Genomic DNA, 24,308 nt, shown 5'->3' with positions numbered 1-24,308 from the left:
ATACAGTGTTGCCAAAATTACACACAGGCACATAGAGAAGTTTTATTCATAATTTCTACATCTCGGAAGCAATCAAGCTATCCTTTAGTAGAGGAATGGATAAGTAGACTGTGGTACATCCAAACAACGGAATATTATTCAGCACTAAAAAGAAATGGGCAATCAAGTCACGAAAAGACATGGGGGAACTTTAAATGCAAATTACTACGTGAACGAAGCCAATCTGAAAAGGCTACATACTGTACAATTACAAATGGACATGTTAGAAGATACAAAGCTATGGAGACAGTAAAAAGATCAGTGGTTGTCAGGGGCTGGGGGTGGGTGGGAGGGATGAATAGGTGGAGCACAGTAAAATTTTAGGGCAGTGAAAATACTGTGTATGACACTGCAAGGATGGATACCTGCCATTGCCCAAACCCGTAAAATGTACACCACCAAGAATGAAACACAATGTAAACTATGGACTTTGGGTGATTAGGATGTGTCAGTGTAGGTTCATCTACTGTAACACGCGTACCGCTCTGGCCAGGGATGTTATAATGGGAGAGGCTATGGATCTGTGGGGAAATCTCTCTACTGTGCTGTCAATTTTGCTGTGAACCTAAAACTGCTCTTAAAAAACATAGTCTTGGGCTTCCCTGGTGGCGCAGTGGTTGAGAGTCCGCCTGCCGATGCAGGGGACGCGGGTTCATGCCCCGGTCCAGGAAGATCCCACATGCCGCGGAGCGGCTGGGCCCGTGAGCCATGCCCGCTGAGCCTGCGCGTCCGGAGCCTGTGCTCCGCAACGGGAGAGGCCACAGCAGTGAGAGGCCCACATACCGCAAAAAACAAAAAAAACCAAAAAAAAAAAATCTTAAAAAATAGCCGAAACTTCAGGTCAAATAAGTTGTCAACTGACTTGTAACCTCAGCAAAATTTTTTAGAAAAGTAAATTTTGTTGTTCATTGTCATTTGGCTCTAACATCCTATATCAAGGAGGTGGCATAACCACAGAGAGAGAAATGATTTCAAATACCTTTAAAACACAGAGCATTGACCACACACGACTAGTGGAATACATTCTAAGGACAAAATAAACCATAAAGAAACACTGAATTTCATTCAGTCAACTTGTTAGCTGGTATTCTTATTTTGAATATATACACATACATATATAATATATACAGTAGAATAAAGCAAATAAGAAATTATGTCAATAAGAAAATGACATTCTATGTATATTATAATAAGGTTTTCAGTGAAAGATAAGTATAAAATCAAAGAAGTAAAAATCCTGTAATCACAAATTTGAATTGGAAATACTAGTATGAAAGAATGACTTACATTTCTCTTTCTAAAAAAGTCAGTATTGTCCAGCTTTTTTGAAAAGTCTCAGACAAGATAACAATCCAGTAGCAGTGAGCACCTTCACTGACAAGACTCTGGCCTCTAATTTCCCACTAGAAGGAATCAGGGGTCCTTAGAGTAATGGCTGATTCCAGGTTTGGGACATGAAATACATGGGACAAGTCTGGAACTTCTTGGGCCAGAAAGCAAGGAAGCTCTGCGAAGTGGCTGTTCAGGTGTTTTGCCATTTTTTAGTCTTGACTTTTAGGTTGTGTTATAAATAATCTGGATAAGATTCCTTTGTCAGATATACTTCTCCCAGTGTGTGGCTTGCCTATACATTTTTAAAGGTTATGGTTTGATGAGCTGAAATTTTAAATTTTGATTAAATCCAATTGATCACTTTGCTAAAAAACTGTTAACGTTTTCTGTACCCAGTCCAAAAAGTATTGCCTACCTCAAGATATTCTCTTTTGTTTTCTTCAGGGTTGTATGGATCATAGACCCAAAGGTAAAAGCTAGAACCATAAAGCTTCCAGAAGAAAATATAGTGGAAAATGAATAAACAAGCCACAGACCAGAGAAAAATATTCGCAGTATGTGTATCTGGAAAAAAGATCATACCCAGAACACATATAATGAATCCCTACAAATAAACAATAAAAATAAACAACACAATGGTTAAAAATGGGCAAAAGAAGATGTGCAAATTATCCATAGGCACAAGAGATATTCAACATCATCAGCTATCAAGGAAATGTAAATGGAAACCACACCGAGGTACCACTTTAAACCTACTGGATTCGTTAAAATAAATACTGACAATACCAAATACTGGCAAAGATGTGGACACCTGGACCTCTCATACAATGGTGGCGTGCGGGGAAAATGGTACAAACACTTTAGACACTCGTTTGACCATTTCTTAAAATGTGAAACATACATCTTCACTACATTCTAGCTATTAAATTCTTATGTACTTACCCAATAAAATCTAAACATATGTCCAAAAAAAACTTTAACATGTATGTTCATAACAGTCCTAAATTGGAAAGAACCCAACTATCCTTGAGCAAAAAACTGAATATACAAATGATCTTATTTTCACACAATGGAGTACTTCTCAGAAGTAAAAACAACATGGAGGAATCTCAAAAACATTAATTAGTTAAAAGATTAGAGTATATAAGGTTTGATTCCATTTATGGGAAGTTCTAGAACAGACACAACTAACCTATGGTGATAAAAATCAGAAAATGGTTGCCTGGAGCGGGTGGTGTAGGGGAGCAGAGAGAAAAGACAGGAAAGTGGCAAAGAGGGACTTTTCTCAGGCAAAGGAAATGCCCAACATCATGTTTGGGGAGGTGATTATTGGGATGTATGTAACTGTGAAACCCATTAGACTGAAGACTGAAAATCTGCATTCTCCTGTATTAAATAAGACTTTAATAAAAACACATACAGAATGGGCAAAAAAGGAATAACGACTGTAATGGATTTAGAAACATAAAAAAATATATATATATATTTTTAACATCTTTATTGGAGTATAATTGCTTTACAATGGTGTGTTAGTTTCTGCTTTATAACAAAGTGAATCAGTTATACATATACATATATCCCCATATCTCTTCCCGCTTGCGTCTCCCTCCCTCCCACCCTCCCTATCCCACCCCTCTAGGTGGTCACAAAGCACCGAGCTGATCTCCCTGTGCTATGCGGCTGCTTCCCACTAGCTATCTACCTTACGTTTGGTAGTGTATGTATGTCCATGCCACTCTCTCACTCTGTCACAGTTTACCCTTCCCCCTCCCCGTGTCCTCAAGTCCATTCTCCAATCTATTTTTTAAAAATAACACTACTGGAAAAGAGCCTATTGGTCACCTTTGGAGGTTGCTATGTCACCAAATCAATATTCTAAAGCTGTTTAAATAAAAGGAAAGAATCAAGCATTTATCCGGCCTTTCCTATTTCAACTATATTTCAGAGTATCCAAATAGTTGATGAGGTTAAGTTCATTTTTAGTAGAATTATGGCTTAGAGGCGCAGGATGAATGTAAAATTTAAAAATCACCATTTCGTAAGCCCTAATGAAACAATGGATCTGGGCAATGATCATTAGTGGCTGCTAAAACCATTAGGTGAAAGGTTGAGTGGGGAATTTTATAATGGATAAATCAGTCTGAAAACACACGGACCTACTGTTGAATCTTAACATCACTAAAATCCAGACAACCAGATGGTATGCATCTCCTAATGTGATGTGATAGGAAGTTTACAGCATCACCTACAGCATCACCTAAAGTGTTCTTGCGGGAAAGAAGGAAGGGCTAGAAAGAAGGAAACTGAGTCTAATCAACCTTCTAGATCTAATACGGTTTAGAGAAAATGGAGATTAGAGGAACATGTTGAAGACATTAAGTGGACTCAATCCGTGAAGTCCAGATTGTGCAAAATTTTACAAGGCAGGTGGTTTGGCGTCTTCAGTAAATGAATGACGCGAGAATAATAAAGGTGAGGGGAAATGTTTAGATTAAAAGATACTTAAGAGGAATCTGGGTGGGGAGGGATAAATTAGGAGTATGGGATTAACAGACACACACCACTATATATTATAGATAAACACCAAGGATTTACTGTATAGCACAGGGAACTCTATTCAATATCTTGTAATAACCTATAATGGAAAAGAACCAGAAATTATATATAACTGAATCACCTTGAAACTAACACAATATTGTAAGTCAACTATATTTCAATTAAAAATTTAAAAACCTCAAAAGAGGCATATCAACCAAATGCAATTTGCAGACCTTGTTTGGAAAGGTCTACAGATCGCATTTGTTGTTGTTTTCGTTGCTGAGAAAATCTCACAGAATTTTGAGAAATATTTTTGAGAAACATGAACTGGTAATGGATTTTACTATGTGTAAATTTACTCTGAGCCTACGCTTTAGAAAAGTCTTTATATATTAGAAATGCACTCTAGAGTTTTTATAGGCAGAAGGATATGATGTCTAGGGATTTGCTTTTTAAAAGCTGAGAGGCGGCAACTGAAAAACACACAGCAAAATGTTGCTATTTGTTGAAGCTGAATGATTTGTACATTTGGATTCATTAGACTGTTCTATTTTTGTGTATGTTTCAACTTTTCCATAATAAAATGTTGAATAAAAATAAAAGAAATTAACATAAAATGTAATGACAATTCTTCATTCTCCAATTTTTTTTGAGGGGAAAAAAAAGTAACAAGAGGCAGTATCATCTAAACCCTTCATCCACTCGGGGTGGAATTCCCAGCCGGTACAAAATTATCATTAAAGATTTTAGAAACTCTACGGAAACCATTTTATTCTACAAACTGACATGATGTTGCTGGCCGTCCTTGGGAAAGTCTCTTGTGGAAGGCTTGTTTGGGGGGCGGGGTGTGTATATGCATATGTGTGTTTTTTCAGCTTTTCTTATTTAAGAGGATGGCAATACACTTTAGAGATAAGTCAGCCTAAACCCTGAGCCCCACTGTCCAGTGGAGCCCAGAGTGGCACGGTGAACATCCCATACTTCTCCTGGAACCTCGTCCCAATTCCTGCTCTTGGTTGGGACCCCGTCCTACGCCTGTGCTCCCTCAACATCTCACTGCCAGGTCACAGAGGACTGTTACTCCTCAAACTCAATGTTTCTAAAATGGAACTTCTCGAATTCCCACCTACAGACCTTCTTCTCTGCCAGTGTTCTCTAAGTGAATCCACCCGGTTGCTCAGAAACCTGGGAGCTACCCCACACTCCCCTCTCATTCATTCCTCATGTTCAATCATCCACCAGCTCCTGTTCATCATGTCTCCTGAATGGTGCCCAGATCCATCCCTTCCTCCCCATGCCTGCTTTGGGTATGTATACATACTCTTCTCAAATCCACTCTCTCTTGGTTTTTCTCTTATTCTGGGTCCCTTCTTCTCAGTTTCCTTTCCAGCCACTCCTTCCACACCTTAAATGTTGCTTGTTTTCTGGACTTCTGTCTTATCCCCTCTTTTCATTTCTCTATGCAACCTGTTGCCTCTGGCAACTTCAAATATGATCTAGGTACCAAAGATGCTCAAGTCTATCTCAAGCTTTGTCCTCTACCCTTAGCTTACTCTCCACACAACCAACTGCCTACTGGATGAACTGGGCAGTGTCAGGAACTTCAGACTGACCACATCTCAAACAGAAAGCGTCATCTTCTGCCTCCTCCCAGGCACCCTCCAACGGTGCATCTCAGAGAACAGCAACTCCCAATTGTTCAAGCCAGTGACTTCAGAGTCAGCCTTGACCCCCGCTTCCCTTCATCCCCTCTGTACACGCAATCCTCAGATCCTGTCTATCCTGCCTTCTGAATTTGTCCATTTCTCTCCCACTGCCCCAACCACAGTCCAGGCTCTCTCACTGCCCCTCCTCTGAGTCCATCCAGCTTTATCATCCATCCTCCACACGGCAGTCATAATGGTCCTCTTATTAAAAAAAAAAAATTCTGATAACCTCGCTCCCCTTAAATGCCTCCAGAGGATCTGGGTTATGGGTAAAACATGGGACTATGTGTAGATACACATACACACACAGATGTATGTCTCTTATATCGCATATGTCTTTTATTTTTCTTTCAAAACGTCCACAGTGGTCCTTAAGAGAAAGCCAAATTCTTGTTTACGAGTCTTGCATAATCTAACGCCACTACATCTAACACATTTCCCTCTCCCTTTACCTGCTCCAGCCACCTGGAACGCCTCGCAGTGCCCAGAATATATTTCCTTCTCAGAATTCCAAACGTTTGCACATGCTTTTCTCTCTGCCTGAAATATCCTTTTTCTTTTTAAGACCAGTCTATTGAGGCATGACTGACATTAAAAAGCTGTACATATTTAACATATACGACTTGATGAGTTTGGAGATAAGTATACCCCTGGGAAACCATCACCACAATCTAGGCTATAAACATACACATCACTTCCAAACGTTTCCTCCTCCGCTCTTTACTTATTATTACTGTGTACCTTACACGTACACAGTGATGTATGTCAATTATATCTCAACAGATAAACAAACAAACCAACCTTTTTTGAAAAGAACACAACATAAGATCTACCGTCTTAGCAACATTTTAAGTATGCAATGCATTGTTAACTATAAGTACTATGCTGTCTAACAGGTCTCTACAACTTAATCATCTCATCCAACCAGAACTGTCTGGAATATTCTTTTACTCTTACACTCCACTTCCACACCTTCTTGGCCTATCTAAATTCAACATATTTTTCAAGTCTTCAACATCGTTTCCTTCGGGAGGCACTTCCCAACTCCCTAGAGTAGCATATATTCCCCCTGTTATCTTCTCCTCTATTCTCCCCTTGTCCTATCTTTTCACACTCATCCCATTGGTAATTACTTATTAAATGCCTGACTATAAACTTCATGGAGATAGGGACCATGTCTGTCTACTGTGGTCTCCCTAGCAAAAGCGTCTGCTAGAGCAGAGAAGGCTCCCTGTTATATCCAGAAGCATTCATCTGAACTGTTGGCCACCTGAAATAGATGCATCCAGATTAAAGACCAGTCGGTGAAATCCCAAAGCCTATTCTATCTACACGAGACCAGGGACTTTCGCTCTGAATTTTATCACAGGTATACTCTAACCCTGCACTATGAAGACCTTCCCATAGCCAGAGATGACCAACGTCAATAGGGAAGGAAGAACCAAAGACTCATACAGTCTAAGGATTAGGAAAACGAGACAGAACTGATGGTTTGGTCACCTCCAGGAGTGACCATTATCCAAATCACAACATCCAATAGATAGAGCAGACTTAAGCCCAAGAGTTCCAAATGGAAGACAAAGGGCACAAGAGGCTTCTGGACATTGGGGATTTTGATGTCAAGGGTCTGACAGAGGGCAGGGAGGAGCCTTCATGGTTAAAATGGATGCTGGGTGATGAGTCCCGAAGCCCATGGACAGAGGAGTGGCTGGGGTGGGGATCAGAGCATCAGTCAACAGCACTTGTCAGAGCGGTTTCATGTTTCTACTTGGGCTGAGTTATCCATCTTCACTCTCAGACATCAGTACTCCTGATTCTTGAACTTTCAGAGTCAGACCAGGACTGTATATGTCATCAGCCCCCCTGATTATGAGGCCTTTGGACTCACACTGAATTATACCACCAGCTTGTCAGAGACAAGACACAAGATCGGGAGCAAAAAAAAAAAGAAAAAAAAAAAAGAACAAGAGATGGGGCAAAGAGCGGGAGAGGGAGATTCCATGTTCATCTGGAGCCCTGGGACTTAGGCCACCCCAGACAGCCCATAATTTCTAAGCCCTTTGAAGGAGGCAGTCCTTCAAATGCTGGTCTCGACAATATTTTCAACAACAAGGTACACACATAGGAATTCTGCCTTTTATTCAGTTCTTGAGATTCATGGTGAGCTAAGACCTTTTCTGGTGGCTTGAGGATCTGACAGCATCTTTCTATTGCCTTCCTTTCAGATTAGCTGCCAGACAGGATTCCGTAGTGGCGTATGTCACGCTCTTATATGAGAGCTCAGAATAAGAAAGTGCCCCTTCTTCCCAAAGCAGACGGATATATTGGAGAAACCTGAAGCCATCTGATTTTATACCACTTAAAAGTAATCTATCTGGTCTTTTCTCCTCGGAGAATTTTTTTTCCTCTTACCCTTTAGACATGTTACTATAACATGCCTCGTTAATGGTTTCTGATTAATGTCACTCAGAACAAGATGAAACCTTTCAATTTCTGATCTCATTTATTTTCTCAGCCCTGGAAAGCTTTTTTCTCCCTCCACTGTATGGACTGTTTTGGTCACAGGCAAGCTTGCCTTTCATCCAAACAATAGCCCTAGAGTAAACCCTACTGTTTTTATTTCCCTGAACCACAGTGAGAATTTCTATTCTTCCTGTTCTTTAATTACTGAGGATGGAGTTAAAAAGTAATGAAAAATGTTAGAGAATAGTTAGATCACAGATGGACCTATTTCTTAGTCAAAGAAATTACAAAGATGTGGTCTCATATTAAAATTTCCCCACTTAACTAAAGCATAGAATTTTATGTCATTTCTTACAGGTTATTATGGGTTAATTTATATAATGTATGTGTGTACACTTTATATAATTATATATGTGTATATATGTGTACATATATTACATAAGCTCTGAGTTTTTTCAAGCAGCAGGGATGGCTTTCTTAATAATGTATTTTTCAAGGTGGGCCTTGAAGCATGTGGACTCTCACCCGGGCTCGTTTCTGAGAATAGATACGTGTTTGCCAGGAAGCCGGCTAAGGTCGGGTGTAGATCAGGGGCTCCGAAACTTGGGTGTGTAACGGAATCATCTGGAAGGCTTATTAAAACACAGGTTGCTGGACACCACCCCAGAGTGTTAGTAAGTGTAGGATGGGGCCCGAGAACCTGCATTTGTAACAAGGGCCAGGTGACGTGGATGCGCTGGTCAGGGACCACACCTTAAGAACACAGACTACTGTGTAGATGGTGGCTACGTGGACCCTGGACCCAGGCCTTGGCCCTTAGGGTACCAACAGCTGTCAATTCCTGCTTTGAGAATCAGCAGAAAACCAAAGCTTCTGTGGAGAGTCAGCTCGTAGGTCATGGGATGACACGGTCTATGGGAAGTGTCTATGGGAAGTAAGAGGCATAAACATTCCCAAATGTCCAGCGTGGATGCCGGACGTGCCCGGGATAAGAGGCAAGTGATTGCATGAGGGTGGGACGCGTGGAGAACAGCCAGACACAGAGCTACCCCAGAGAAGACAAGTCAGAGAGCAGGCTCTGGGCCCCATCGCTCCAGCCTGCCACATGGAGATGCAGAGCGGAACTCACGGGCCCTCAGCTCATGGCACAGGGGCTGTGCTCTACTAGGCTGTGCTGCTGCAGGGCCAAGACTCACAAGCCCGTCCCCTCCTGCAGGGATCGGGTAGCCACGAAGGACTGTCACTGTCATCAACGTGGAGCCTGGCAGAGCCTGGCACCCAGACTTTTGCTTTGCAAGCATGGGGAGACCAACACCCTAGCAATTCTTAGCAGTGGGTTCCGCGGTCACCACCTCTGTTCTCCCCAGAGCGCAGCCTGCCCCTGCAATAAAATCTGGGGGCCCTCCTGTCCCCATAACCCCTCCACCTGTGCCCCTGCCTCCGTAGGGACAGTGCTCCCTCATCCTGTTCTCCCCTCTGTTGGTGACGTCTGACCCTCCACTGGGTTCCTTCTCACAGCATATAGAGACATTCAAATCTCCCTTAATAAAAGTATTAAATTATTAAAATTACAAAATTATTATGAATTTTAATAATTGTATACATATTATATACAAATATACATATAATTTTATAAACTATCATAAAATTTATTAAAAATGTAAGAAGTTTAACCATCTCAATGCAGGGCTACCTTCAGCTCCTTCCTTTCACAAATAAGTACCTGGACAAGTTATCACCACCATCGGGCTTGGCTCCATGATGTCGCTGCTTCTACGCATGTTGGGTCCTAATAGGCATTCAGTCATCAGTCTAACAGATACCTACTGAGCCATGTGTTAAGCATGGTTCTACATGCTTGGGATGCAAAGGTGAGCCCCACAAAGATCTGTGCCCCATAAAGCTTGCAATCTAGCTAGTAAAGGTAGAGAAATACAATACGCATAATAAATAAGTCAATTCCCTGGCGTGCTAGAAGCCGATGAGAGCTAAGGAAAAGAGCAGCGTGAGAAGGGATGAGGAGATGGGGGCAGGGCAGAGACTGAAGTTACAGTCCAAGTTCAACACACTGGGCCCAAATCTTTTCCTTCAATTAAATTTCAAATGGGTAAATGCCAAGTATATTAGCTACGATAACATATTCATGGGCTTTTTAATTGCTCGGCTTTCAAAGAAATCTTATGCAAATTCCACTTAGGAAAGAACCCAGCCTGGAACTGAAAACACAGCAAGAGTCTGCAGTCTCCAAAAGGGAGTGATTTTAGGATCCAGGGAAGGTCTCCACCATCCTCTTTGCTTCCGCAGCCTGGATGTTCATTACATCATGAGGACATGAAGCCTTCCATTCCACGAAGGGGGCTCAGGTGTAGAGGAGGGGGCAATGCAGTGTCTTAAAGGTCCTGAGCAGTTAGGGATAACGAGTGAAATCTGACACAGAGAGCAGGCTTTGACTGGAGTACTTGCACTAGGTACTGGGTACTTGCCTGGCTAGAACAAGGAGATTCCAGCAGCGGAAGGAGGAAGAAATTCAATAAACTTAAACCTTACAGTTGTGTCCTGAGTCGTTCCCAACAAGCCTACTTCCCAGGGGCTCAGGAATGCACAAGCTCAGGACAGGGAGCAGTGGGGACACAGAGACCCCAGCTGGGCATCATCCCCCAGGACCCCCCTCTTTGCGGTACGGAGGAGGACGTACCAGTTAAGCGGTTACCAGGTGTCCCCCATCCACACCCCTCATTCGGGTTCATTCACTAAAGTGAAGAGGTTGGAATGCATCAATTTGTCCAACTTTTTTGTTTACGGTGAACTTCATCTTTCAAACAGAATCTTAAGCAATACCCAGTGTCTGAAACATCCAGCAGTGGAGCGGATCTGAATGGGGGGCCAGTGAGAGGCCCATTCTGCGTCTTCTTCCCCCCCCCCCACCATTATCCTCCTTAGAAGCATTTCTGAGAAATGGGAGAGTCCCACAGAACACGGTCCTTCTCTCCTCTGGCAACTTATGATTCTATGATGTACATGAATTGTCAAAATATGTAGCATGTAAATTCTAATTTAAGGAGATGATTTAATTTTAAGAAAAATTTAAGGAGAGAGTGAAACTGGATGGGAGTGGGAACCAAATTCTCTAGCTAATGTCCAGATTGGGTCGCCCAGGCATGAACAAATTGTTCAACCTTTCGAGGGGCGAAGGCCAGGTCTCCCCCAGTCTGAGGAGGGGTGACAACCCTGCTGGAACATCTTTAGGAACAGAAGTGGGGTGAATGATTCTGTCATTCACCAGCTAAAGAAGCTTCAAATAGACAGCAAAAATGACCAGGCAGTTCTACTCACAAACACAAACAGACTAAGAGGAAAGGATGCCATGTCACAAACCTTGATTCCAAGTTCGATATTTTCTCCTCCATACACATCCATCCCAGGGTCCAGAAGACCAATTTCACCAAAGAACTTCCTGTTGACCACAAACGAGCAGCCAATCATGGCTGGCGTTCTGCGGGAGGGAGAAAGAGGCAACAGTCATGTGAAACATACAAGCGAATATTACTCAGCCAGGAGAAAAGGAAATCCTGACATTTGCAACAACACAGATGGACCTTGAGGGCGTTATGCTGAGTGGAACAAGTCAGAGAAAGAAAAATACTGTAGAACTCTCTTATATGTGGAATCTAAAACAGTCAAATCATAGAAACAGAGAGTAGATTGGTGGTTACCAGAGGCTGGGGCATGGAGGAATTGGGGAGATGTTGGTCAAAGGGTCTAATGTTGCAGTTAGAAGACAAACAAGTTCTGGGGATCTAATGCACAGCACTGTGATTATCGTTAAGAATACTGGACTTGGGGTTTCCCTGGTGGCGCAGTGGTTGGGAGTCCACCTGCCCACCCAGGGGACACAGGTTTGACCCCTGGTCCCGGAGGATCGCACATGCCACGGAGCGGCTGGGCCTGTGCGCCACAACTGCTGGGGCTGCGTTCTGGAGCCCGCGAGCCACAGCTACTGAAGCCCGTGCGCCTGGAGCCCGTGCAACAGGAGAGGCCACCGCAGTGAGAGACCTGCGCACTGCAATGAAGAGAAGCCCCCGCTCGTCTCGACTAGAGAAAGCCTGTGCGCAGCAACGAAGACCCAACGCAGCCAAAAATAAATAAATTAATAAATAAATTTATTTTAAAAAGTAAAAAGAATACTGGACTTCCCTGGTGGTCCAGTGGGTAAGCCTCCGTACTCCCAGTGCAGGGGGCCTGGGTTTGGGGAACTAGATCCCACATACATGCCACAACTAAGAGCCTCCATGCCGCAACTAAAAGATCCTCTGTGCCACAACTATGACCCCATGCAGCCTAAATAAATAAAATATTTTTTAAAATACTGTATTTGTATACTTCAAAGTTGCCAAGAGAGTAGATCTTAAATATTCTCATCACAAAAAGAAACGATAATTATGTGAGCTGTTAGGGGCGTTAGCTAATGCTACAGTGGTTATCTTATTGCAATACAGAGATCAAGTCAACATGCTGTATACTTTAAACTCGCACAGTGTTACGTGCCAATTGTATCTCACTTGAAGGAGGGGGAGGAAGAAGCCGCCTCTAAGGCATTTTACTGGTGCCGTAGGGGGTAAAGAAACACACGACATACTTCCTGCGTTCAAGCAATTATTATTACTATGATTATCGCAGCCATTTATCGAGTCATTACTACATCTCAAGCATAAAGGCAAAGCACATTTCACACACTCTCTCACTTAAAAACATCCATGGTCGTGTGAAGGAGGTAGGACCTCTCCAGCTGAAGCCCGCGGAGAGCTCGCGACCTGGCATGAATCACAGAGTAGAGGTCAGGACCCAGCCAACTGCAAAGCCCTTCATTTTAGCCTTTCTGCTTCACTGCACTCTTCAGAAATGGCTTCGTGAAGGAGCCGGCAAACCCCCAGACTGCCAAACGCCAGAAATGCCATTCAGATGCTTTCCTGGGCGAAACAGACGTCTCACACGGGAGGCCCCGTGAAACTCCACTGGGGCCGCCGGGAAGCTCTCCGGTGCGAGGCTCTTGAGCTGAACTGTAGACCTCAACGTTAGATCCTCGTCCGCTCCTCCAGATCCTGAGCTTGACTTTGACCTCAACGTCCAGATTTTTGACTCCTCTCGGTGCCCACGTGGTGCGGCAGCAGTGGGACTCACTGGAAAGGTGAGTGTTCAGAGTTGAACGGACCTAGTTTGATGAACATGGGTGCTGCCATGGGAAAGTGTACTTGTGTGAAGTTAATCGACCCTCCTGGATCCCAGTTAAGTCTCTGTGGAGTATCGCTGTGAAGAGATATGCAATGAGCTCAGTGCAGAGAGCAGGGGCTCAATAAATAAGGCTCCACTGCCCTCCGCGTTTCTCCAGGAAGCTCACACCAATCACACCTATGGACACAGGACACTGCCCTCTACTGGGGCAGCTGTACCAGTTGCGCCAGGACGGCAGCCACTTCACCGTCGGTCATTTCCTGCAGCCTCTGGTCCCTCTGAGAGAAGCAGCTGACCCCTTGCTTGCAAAAGCACGATGTGAACCCAACTCTAATCTCAGTGAACGGAACCAGGCGTGAGCACAGATCCCGAACGGGGTCAATCAGATTCTGTTTCTCCCGAAACTTGGGATCGAGGCAGTGCTGGGAGCTAGAACTAGATGGTCTCATCCATCTGTAGGGCTCAGGCTGCCATCTGGGGGCAGCTCCGGTGGTCCCTGTACAAGGATGGCTGAGCAGAGGGAGGTAGATGCACTGTGGAGGTGTGAGACCACGGGATGGGGGGCGGCCTGGCGTCTTCGGCTGCCCATCTGCTGACAGGCCTGGCTCCGCTCTCTGCCCCTGGGTCATGTGCGAGCCCCCTGGGTCTTTGCGATCTGTCCTTTTATTTATTTTAATTTTATTTTTGGCTGTGTTGGGTCTTCATTGCTGCGTGCGGGCTTTCTCTAGTTGCGGCGAGCGGGGGCTACCCTTCGTTGGGGTGCGCGGGCTTCTCATTGAGGTGGTTTCTCTTGTTGCAGAGCATGGGCTCCAGGCACGCGGGCTTCAGTAGTTGTGGCACAGCAGGCTCAGCAGTTGTGGCTCATGGGCTCCAGAGCGCAGGCTCAGTAGTTGTGGCACATGGGCCCAGTTGCTCCGGGGCATGTGGGACTCTCCTGGACCAGGCCTCGAACCCGTGTCCCCTGCATTGGTAGGCAGATTCCCAACCACTGTGCCACCAGGGAAGCCTGTTCTGTCCTCCTTGACTTAACCCGTGAGTATTAGACAGGTTTCTGTTCTTATGACACGTGCCATCTCCCCCACCCTCTCCTTATGATCCGGGGGAGGGTGCATGTTTTATCACACAGCCAGAAGAGGCAAACTTCAGGGAAGATTCACTCTGGGAGAGTTACAAGCCAGGGTCACTAGAGTGATGGAGAAATGCCAGTGACATGTGTGCTTGGAGACGGGACATGTGGTCCTGGGAGGGCGGGAGTCTGCAGAGAAGGGGAAACGGGAGCCAGTGCTGGTGTCACCTCAGTTTATTCTAGAGAGCCATTGCTGAGCACATCAAGAAATTCTGAGAAGTTAGAACAGTCTCTCCAACCCCTAAACTCAAGGTCTGAAAATTCCCAATGCTAACACGCATGCGTAATTAAGATCCTGCTCTAAGACGCTGTGCTTTCTAACCCCTCGAGGGCAAGCAGGGCAGTTAGAATCACAGGGCACAGCAGTCAACAAACACTCTCGAAGCGGTGGCTCTGGGCACAGCCCCATGGCTGAAAAGCATGTTTCTCTGAGATTGGTTCAGGATCCACCTACACCAGCATCACCCGGAGGGCTCCTTAGAAAATGCAGATTCCTGGGCGCAGCCCAGACCATGGAACCAGACTTACAGAGACAGGACTTAGGAATTTGTGTTTGTACCAGCAGAAGCAGCCTGTGGGGCCATCTCCCTCGTGAACTGCCAGGTCTCCAAGAGCAGAGAAGTTATCCCCCTAATTTCTCGCTGTATTCCCAGGAGTGAGTGCCTTGCTGACACAGAGCTAGATACTGTTGAATGAATGAACGAGTGTAACAGATCTGGTGACCGCCCCTGGTGGGGAAGGGCCCCGTGATGCCCCAGGGACAAACTAGCTGACCTGAACCAGAAGCCAAGGGTAGCAGGACAGTGTGCGGTCGCTAGGGGAGGGAGGGATGAACAAAGAAGGAGGGAAGGAGAGGGAGAGAAGGAGGGAAGGATTCAAGGCACAGGACTTTCACTGTCAAGGACACAGGCCGCTTCTTCCTTCCCGATACCTCTCAGATCGCCCTTTAGGAAACATCTTTCGCCATCACGCAGCCTGATCTCTTCATGTAACTGGCTTTATCCGGATGATATCGTTTGGTTGCGGTGGCGAGGAGAGATGGACTCACAGTACGAGTCACCCCGGGTCCTCTACCTGCTGCTCACGGCTGTGTTCAGTGTATTCCAGCAGGTCCCACAGCAGAGGCCCTGGGATTCCCCACGACAGGACGGTGAGGTCCCCTAGTGCCTCCTCATTGAAGTTAGGCCACAGCAGCCACCCAGCTGTCACGAGGCCCCACAAAGAGGTCACAGACGAGCAGGCTGCTGTCTGCATCCCGGCGGGCTGTCAGAACCCAAAGATGAAGGGCAGGAGGCTATGGAATAAGCATGTGATCATTACTGCTGCTGGTGGCACATGGAGAGTTCCCTAAGGGCCACGGCCAAGCACCTGCCACAGTGTCAAGAGGGTGCCTGGGCGCTGGTACCCAGGGATGGTGCCGAGGAGGGGCTGGAAGCAGCCTGAGAGACCAGCCCCGAGGAGACGGCCTCCCTGCTAAGCCAAGAACCCAGTCTTGCAAACAGCAGGGCTCCGAGGCTGCCCCACTGTGCTGGGAGCGGGACAAGGTTCAAGCAGGTGACTGATGTATCCCTGGTCGATGTAGAGACTAAATAATTAAAAGGCGTATCCTCACCCACGGCTGGGCCAGCGAGTGTTGCTGGTGAGCTCAGTGGATGACTGCTCTGAATTCTGGACTGATGATGGACAGCTGTCCTCACTGCTCGGGAGAAGCAGGTCTCCAACAGAAAGCCTCCACCTGGCCCTATCTGGGACCCACTGCACTGGTGGCATGGTTAGCCAGACCCGTCCTTACAGGCAGAACCGAGAGCCCACCGGGGCCCCACTTCCCCTCCAAGGTTTCATCCTCACCTGCCCATCAAACCACAGTTGATGGCACTTCGGGGTCATGAGCTCCTGGAGCGTGAGCCTACAGCCTCGTTCTTCAAACTCCACTGCGATTACCACCATCAGCACAAACATTTCAGTTCGAAATCATTCAAAAGGGATAATCATATTAAGGGATCTGCCAAAGTCTAATAGCTCCATTACGGAGGAGAAGAACGGAAATTAAAAATAATCGCTTTTATTGTTGCTGTTCCAGAGAATGTAGGCAACATACACGACGGTTCCAGCTGAGAGAGAGAGGAGAAAGGGAGGGAGAGACAAGGGAGGACAGGGCGGCAGGCCCAGGAATTTCCACCCAGATCTGCAGAGCTTTGTCAATGTCACTGCTTCCTCTCCTCGTTGGTGACAAAGGGTCCACCTGTGTTCTAGATGTGCCCACCCTCAAAACCCTTCACTGGCTCCCTACTCTCTCCTGAGTTAAGTGAAGTTCTTCCTTAGCATGCCTGCCCATGGCTTGACCACACTGGGCAATGCACTGTTCAGGAAACGTGTCCCAACGTATGCCTGGACGTCCTTCTTCAGAAATGTCCTCCACAGGACCACCTCCGTCTGCCCAAATCCTACCCACCTCTCAAGACATATTTATCTTTTCTGTTGCAGAAAACAAAGATATATGTCTTACAGAAAATATACCTTGACAAAAATAAGAAAACAATAAACTCATCTGTGCTCTCTGGCCATAAGCTCTCAACTCTCTCATCCAGCCCCTATCGTTCGAGTTCACCTCCTCAAGTTCATCGGATCCACCCCACTGGGACCTGCAGTCCACTGGCGCTGCCACCTTGACAGTGGAACCCCTTCTCTTGTGTTTTTCCCACCCCCCAAGCTCAAAGCCATGGTTGCTTATTGTAAGAGCGCCCTGGCTTCCCCACTCCCACTTTGCTTTGTTGGCAGAACCCTGATGCTGATGAGTGCAGCTCTCCGCAGGCTGATCTGGCTTTAAATTCAGGGCTGTGTGTGTCCAGTGGGTCCTCGGCGGTGTCCTACAGTCCTGCTCCGGGGCCCGAGTCACTCCAGCCTGACTCTCCTAGGAGACTCTGCCCCAGTTTCTCCTTCCTGCGCAAACCTCCCACACGACCTCCTCCCTCTCAGGCAGCCACGTTCCTTCCCACTTCCCTAAGAAAGCAGCAAACAAAAGCGAATGTCCCCACCTCCCTTGTCCACCCACTTAGTGGGCCCCGTCACCCACCTGCCTCCCTTTTGCTGTAACTGAACTGTCCATGCTCTTAGCGGAGGCCAATCTCTCCACCCATCCTCTCTTGCTGCTCAAGGACCTCACTTCAGCCATCCCCCCTCCCCTAAATGCACCTGTATTAAATATCTATTCTTATTTTCTGTATTCTTAATGCTTTGGCACTTGGGGCCTTGTTGACTGGGGAGACTGCCCCTCCCAGGACTCGCCGATTCTTAGAGACAGCAAAAAACCAGCTGGAGAGGATGTCTCTCCTATGCAAACTAACCAGCCCAGAGCCCACACTCCCAGTCACCTCCTCTACCTGGTCTTTACACTCCAGGAAGCAACAGCTCTCTACCCTGATCATCCCAGGACCAGGAACCAGATAACTGGAGACAGCCCCCTACACCCCAAAATGTTCCAACTAGCCGATCCTAAGCCAGATCAGCTGCTTACACTGCCTCGCCCATTTCTTCTGGAAGAAACCACAGTAAAGACTTGGGCCCTTGCCTTCTCCTCACTTCTTCTCCTCTTAACTGCCCCAGGTGCTTCCCCGGATGGCCCTGTGTGGCATGGCAGGCCTCCTTCTCTTGGAAACTGTGGGTAACAAACTATCTTTTTAATGGCAATAATCTGTTGTCCTCACCATATCTGAATTTAAAAACCCTGAGTACGTGTTAGAACAACACTGTACGTTATCATCTTCCGTCCTGGGCAGGCTCATTCCTAGCAGCTCACAGTCTACAATTCCCCTCTTGACCCACTTTCCCTTACAGCTGCCTCTCCTCATTTTCTGCTCCCCCTTACAGCAAAGCCCATTTAAAGAGCTGTGTAAGGGCTTCCCTGGTGTCGCAGTGGTTAAGAATCCGCCTGCCGATGCAGGGGACACAGGTTTGAGCCCTGGTTCGGGAAGATCCTACATGCCGCGGAGCAACTAAGCCCATGTGCCACAACTACTGAACCCGCGCTCTAGAGCTGACAATCCACAACTACTGAGTCCGCGTGCCAAAACTACTGAGCCCGTGCGCCACAACTACTGAGCCCACGCGCCGCAACTACTGAGCCCACGTGCCACAACTACTGAAGCCTGAGCACCTACAGCCCATGCTCCGCAACAAGAGAAGCCACGGCAATGAGAAGCCCGCGCACCGCAACGAAGAGTAGCCCCTGCTCTCCGCAACTAGAGAAAGCCTGCACACAGCAACAAAGACACAACGCAGCCAAAAATTAATTAATTAATTAATTAACTTAAAGAGCTGTGTACACCTGATGTCTCCAATTTTCTCCCCAGTTCTCTTCTACGCCACTCAACCAGGCTCTCATCCTCACCGCTCCACGGCAAGTGCATTTGTCAAGGTCAAAGAAAACTCATCCTAAATCCAATGGCCAATTCTCAGTCCTCGTCACGTGTGCCCTCCTAGCTGCATCTGATACAGCAGATCGTTCCCTTTCCCTGGAAGCAGGCTCTCCATGCCCGGCTGTCTTCCTGGACGCCCCTTTCAATTTTCCTTCTTGACTCTGCCTTTGCTTTCTGATGTTCAGGGTAGAAGGACTCCAGGACAGAGCCCTTGGATCTCTTTTCTTCTCCATCTGCATTCATTCCTCGGTGATCATGTTTGCTTTCTCGGGTTTCAACAGCATTTATATTCTAATAGTTTCCAAATTTACACTCCAGTCTGAGTCTTTCCTCTGAACTGCAGACTGGTACATCCAATTGCCTACTCAATGGTTCATTACGTCTAAGGGAGCCCTCAGACACAGCTGGAAAGGCATCGTTAACCTTCCTTCCACTCAAACCCATCTCACCTTATCTTAGGTAATGTCAACTCCATTCTTCCAAATGTTGGGGTAAAAACCTTGGTGTTGGCTTTGGCGCCAACCGGTCAGAAATTCTTATGGCTCTACCTTCAAAAGACATCTGGGATCTGAGGACCTCTCACCATCTTCACTGCCACCATGCAACCTGAACCATGATCATCGTATTGCCTGGATTACCACCATGGCTCCCAGCTGGCTTTCACCCCCTCTCTTGCAGCCAACTCTCAATGATCTATTGAAACACAAGTCAGATCAGGCTATGCGTCTGCTGGAAACCCTCCCGTGATTCCCCATTTCCTTCAGAGTAAAAGTCAGGGTCTCACAACAGCCTCCAAGGCTCCATCCGGACAGTCTGTGTTTCTGAGTTTCTTCTTGCCCTCTCTGCTCCAGCTACATTCCTAGGTATACGCTCAAAAATAACTGAAAAGGGTATTCCAACAACAACTTGTACATGCATGTTCACAGCAGCATCTTTCAGAGTAGCCAAAAGGCTGAGCCCAAATGTCCATCAGTGGATGCATGGATAAACAAAATGTATATGGTCCACCTGTACAATGGATTACAGTTCTGAGACATGCTGTAACATGGGTGAACCTTGAAAACAACATGTTAAGTAACAGAAGAAAGAAGGTCATATGTTATAGGATTCCCTTTACACGAAACGTCTAGAACAGGGAAATCCATAGAGATAGAAAGCAGATTGGTGGTTGCCAGGGGCAGTGGGGAGGGGACAGTAGAGAGTGACTGTTTAATGGGTACAGGGTTCCCATCTGGATGAAAATATTCTGGAAGTAAATAGTGGCGATGGTTGCAAAATATTACGAATGTACTAAATGCCACTGAGTTATACATGTAAAATGGTAAATTGTGTATGTATTTTACCACAATAAAAAAATGTGGAACTGGTGATAATAATCCTTAAGCTTCCTTTGATTGTCACATTACATTATAAATGGGAACCCAAATTTTCCAGGTGCCGGTAAACAGAGGGCAGGAGACTGCAGGGGTGGTTCTACCTCCATCCTTACCTTCTATTCATGCAGACAGATTTTCTAGCACTCTGGAGATAACCATCCCAAGATGCTTCCAGCTTTAGCCCAAACACCACATTTTCACAATCTGGGATAAATGGCGCAAGCACCAAGGTGCTCACTCTAGGATGGGTGGGGACACACGGCCCCAGGGCTCAGGGAAAGCATATTAATCTAAACGTCCTGCTGGGTGGTGTCCAACCATCTGTGACAGTCTCCTCATCAGTAAACCGGGCATGAGACTCTGCCCTGGACACCTAATAGGACGTGGTTAGAATCTGATGAGGTGATGAAAACACATGGTCTCCGTGCAGGACAATGTACTCAACACGTGTGAGGTGTTATCAAGAACTTTAAAGAAAAGCAGAGGGATGAAGGACTGAGGGGGAGGGGAACAGAGGGGAGAAGCTGGTGAGGGAGTATCCCGGCAAATGGTGTCACTCCAGGAAATATTTTGGGTCTAGAACGAGACAGGCAGCGAAAGAAGCCTGAGTTTTAGGAGGAAAGAGAAATAAGGAAGTCTAGTACACAACATGGTATAAAGGTGTGAAGTCTGAGGTCGGTATCAGGGGTGGGTGTATGAAAACACCCCAGGGAAGAGAGTGGGGCAGTCACAGTGGCCCAAGAGAAATGCCTGTCCAACTTGCAGTGACGGGTGAAGGACGCTTAGCCCCGCAGATGGCCCAGCCCGTCCCGAGGTCACCTCCTCTCAGCCCTGAGGTCAGGGTCAGTCTGTGCCTCTGCCTGTGGGGTCCAGGAGAAAATGTGTGAGATCCCACCTCCTTGCTGCTCTTGGCACTCGCTCGAGTCAATGCCCTATCCGCACCGCACAGAAGGGCTCTGAGCAGGGGTCAAGTGTGGCTGCTCATTTGTGTACTTGTTCATCTGGTCAACAAGCATCACCAGGCAATGGAGGATGCCTTTGTTAGACTATGTACCAAGCACCTGCGGAGATAAAAACACACTAAGAGATTGTCCTAGTGGGGAAGTAGAGCAAGCACTAGCTCTTGGTGCTCCTCAGTAAAAACGGTTTCTGGTTGAAGCTATCGAGTTATAGCTATGTATCTATATGTCTGCATCTATATGCGTCAGCAAGGCTGTTGGAGTGGAAAGAGCAGACTCCAGGGGTGCAGGGGAAAGAAGGAGCTAGAAACGGAGACTGTGGATCTGTGGCGTGTGGACACGGTGATGAGCTGTCTTCAGAACAAAGCCCCCATCGGGAAGGGTCTTCCCTCCTCCCCTTTTCAGCGACGGCTCTTACCGGGGCACCGGGGTGTGTGCGTGTCACAGCGTGGCTGGCTGTCTAGGTCACCACGGTGGCTACAGGGGCTGGAGTGTCTGCCTGCCCCTTGCTTTGCCCTGCCCACCTCTTACCTCCTGCCGCTCTTGGAGCTCCCAACTGCCCCCCACCACTGCCAGCCCAGTGGCCACATCTCCAAAGGCATGTCTGGCTGACGGTTTAGGAATCAGGGGTCCGGAGCTTACCCTGTTTTCTCTCTTCTCTTTTCTTTGGGCCAAGCTGCCTTTCTTTGTCCTCAGACTCAACCCCTGCCATTTTCCTTGGTCCCAGCTCTGCCTCAGCTAATTTCCAGGCCTGTTAGCCGAGAATCTTCTAACACCAAGGCCCCATTTGTAGGAAAAACATAGACAACTCATTGCCATCCCTGGAGCTGTCTTTGCATGAATTTCTGCAAATCCCGTTCTCAGAGCCCAGCCAGGACTGGGTATCTTGGGGGTCCCATCACGTTTTTCGGCAATAAGTAGCTTGGTTAATCAAAAATGCACTGATTTCAGTGCATTTTATTATAACATCACACACCATGAGTTCTTTTACACCATTTCCTAATAAACACAAGTTCCTGATGTGGATGTCACCCTCCTCAGTCACCTTCTGGCACAGACACTGGTTTGCTAAAGTGACCAAAAGACAGGGCAGGGACGGGAGAGGAGAACTCAGCAGGCACCGCATCACCCAGGCCAGCAGTGCCCTGTTGCAGATGTATCCGGCGCTACAGGAGTATAATTCATACTTGCACCTAATCCTCAAAGCAGCTCTACTTGGTAGTTATTAGCCCCACTTTCCAGCCAAGGAAACTGAGGCTAGAGGTAAGTGAACTGTCCAAGGGCAGACACATGCTATAAGTTCGGAGCTAGGAGCAACCTGGTGGTGTCTGATCCCACAGCGTCCTAGGTATCCTGCTGCCTCCCAGACGAGATCACTGAACACCGGCAGCAGCTAAGAGCTCTCGCACTGGGTAAAATAAGTGGCCCTGCTTTGAAGATTCCTGGGAACTTGCAGCCACTGAACAGTAAAAATACAATTTGGGGGAAGGAGTTGGCTGGCTCTCATAGAATTCTCAACTGGTACAGTACAGTAATTTAATACTCAGAGCTCCATTTGCCTCTGCTATACATATAAATACCTAAAGGGTAAGTACCGCTGCCTTTCTAAAAAATCAAATGCTGGATCCAGCACACAAATATCCCACCAGAAAATAGGGCCCAAAGGCCAGTGCTTCGCCTGTTAAATAGAGGTAACACGTTTCCTTTTGTTGCTGAAGAGATAATTCACGCTGAAACAACTTCCTCCAGATTGGGAAGTGAACTGTCTGGGTATTAAGAGCCTTTCCTTGTGAAGGATAAAGGCAGTGCGCATCTCTCTGCAGTGCGATTTTTCACAGATGCAGAAAGTGTCAGTGGGGATTGAAGTTGCCGGTCCCAAACGCCTTTCCTTGGCTCACTGATTCCCCGGGGCTGGATTTATTAAAACAAAGACCCTAACAGAACTCTGTAGCAAGATGCCTCCTATAAATAATTTTCTCAGCATAACACTTTTGCTCTTTGCTAATCATAGTTTCTTTAGGCTTTGAGAAACCGATTTGCAAAGTATCCTTTGAAGGCTATTTTTGTAAAAGCATCAAGTTTCAGAAGAAGTGGTAACACAATAAGTAGTTATCAGCCATCGATATATATGGCATATATATATATATATATATATGACATATGCTATCTTGTGAGATGAAACATAGATTCAGTGAATGTTTGGGGAAGAGAAAAAGAACAAAGGTCCAGAGCAAGGTTCTGGCTGTTTCTGTCCAGACGGAGAGCTAAGAACATTTTTCACAGACGAACATTTATAATCCATTTGAAGATGGAAGCACTTGCTTTGAATCTCAGTGAAGCAAAATGCTACCCCTCCCCCAGCAAAAATTCAGTGTTCCTCATTAGCAGACCCGGACTCCAAAAAATTGAACTCGTTATTATTATATTCTGAATTTCACCAGTAAAATATTTGTGGAAGTTGGTTTTCACTCTTGTTCAAAATTACCTACATAATAGCTTTGATTTAGTGTGTGTTGGATCCTAAAGCTTAAAAATATTGACTATTTGTCCCTTTACAGAAAAATTTTGCTGAATTCTGTTCTAGAACAGGAGCCCTAGAGGAAAATCCAGATGCCACGTGGAGCAACTTGGTACCTACCTGGCGAGTGGCCGGAAGGGAACTTGGAGAAGGATAGATAAGGGCCTCAGGGGAGGGAAAGACTTGGAAGATGGATGAGCCTCTTTCTCATCTGTTAAAGGGGGTAACAGTCCTGCTGCAGCTTCCAGAGCTGATGTAAGAACAAATGTGATAAATGCTTTGGGCCGTACACTTGAAAATGGCATCAGGCTCTCGACACACGTGTTGTTCTATAAAAGGAAGTGAAGGGCAGCAGGATACGCCACCCCAAAATACGCCTCTTTGGCACAGAATTATCTTGAGCTGGTTATTTTTAAGAAACAGCAGACTTAGGAGAAGCTCTGAAAAATCTAAAAGTAACTCTTTTGAAAGAGAAGTTTACATTCAGAAAGGAAATCTCCATTTGTAAGGGTGTCTCCCTCTCTGCACCAAGAAGAAAAGGATGACCCTAAATCTCTATAAACTCTCCCCAATGGAGAAGACACCAGCTTAAATCTACTAACAAACC

General features: G+C 46.3%; 1 protein-coding gene across 1 annotated transcript in view; it reads right to left on the bottom strand.

Annotated features, from left to right (window-relative positions):
* GALNT17 (polypeptide N-acetylgalactosaminyltransferase 17) overlaps positions 1-24,308 on the bottom strand; it is a 431,611-nt gene that overhangs the window by 82,292 nt on the left and 325,011 nt on the right. The window contains exon 6 of the mRNA XM_065892271.1: positions 11,454-11,571. Within this exon, the coding sequence (XP_065748343.1) occupies positions 11,454-11,571 (118 nt within the window). The remainder of the gene's footprint in view (positions 1-11,453; positions 11,572-24,308) is intronic.

This window comes from Phocoena phocoena, chromosome 15 (assembly GCF_963924675.1).
Source record: "Phocoena phocoena chromosome 15, mPhoPho1.1, whole genome shotgun sequence".
NCBI lineage: Eukaryota > Metazoa > Chordata > Mammalia > Artiodactyla > Phocoenidae > Phocoena > Phocoena phocoena.
Note: the sequence above shows the minus strand (reverse complement) of the source record. Positions and strands in the feature narration are given on the sequence as shown.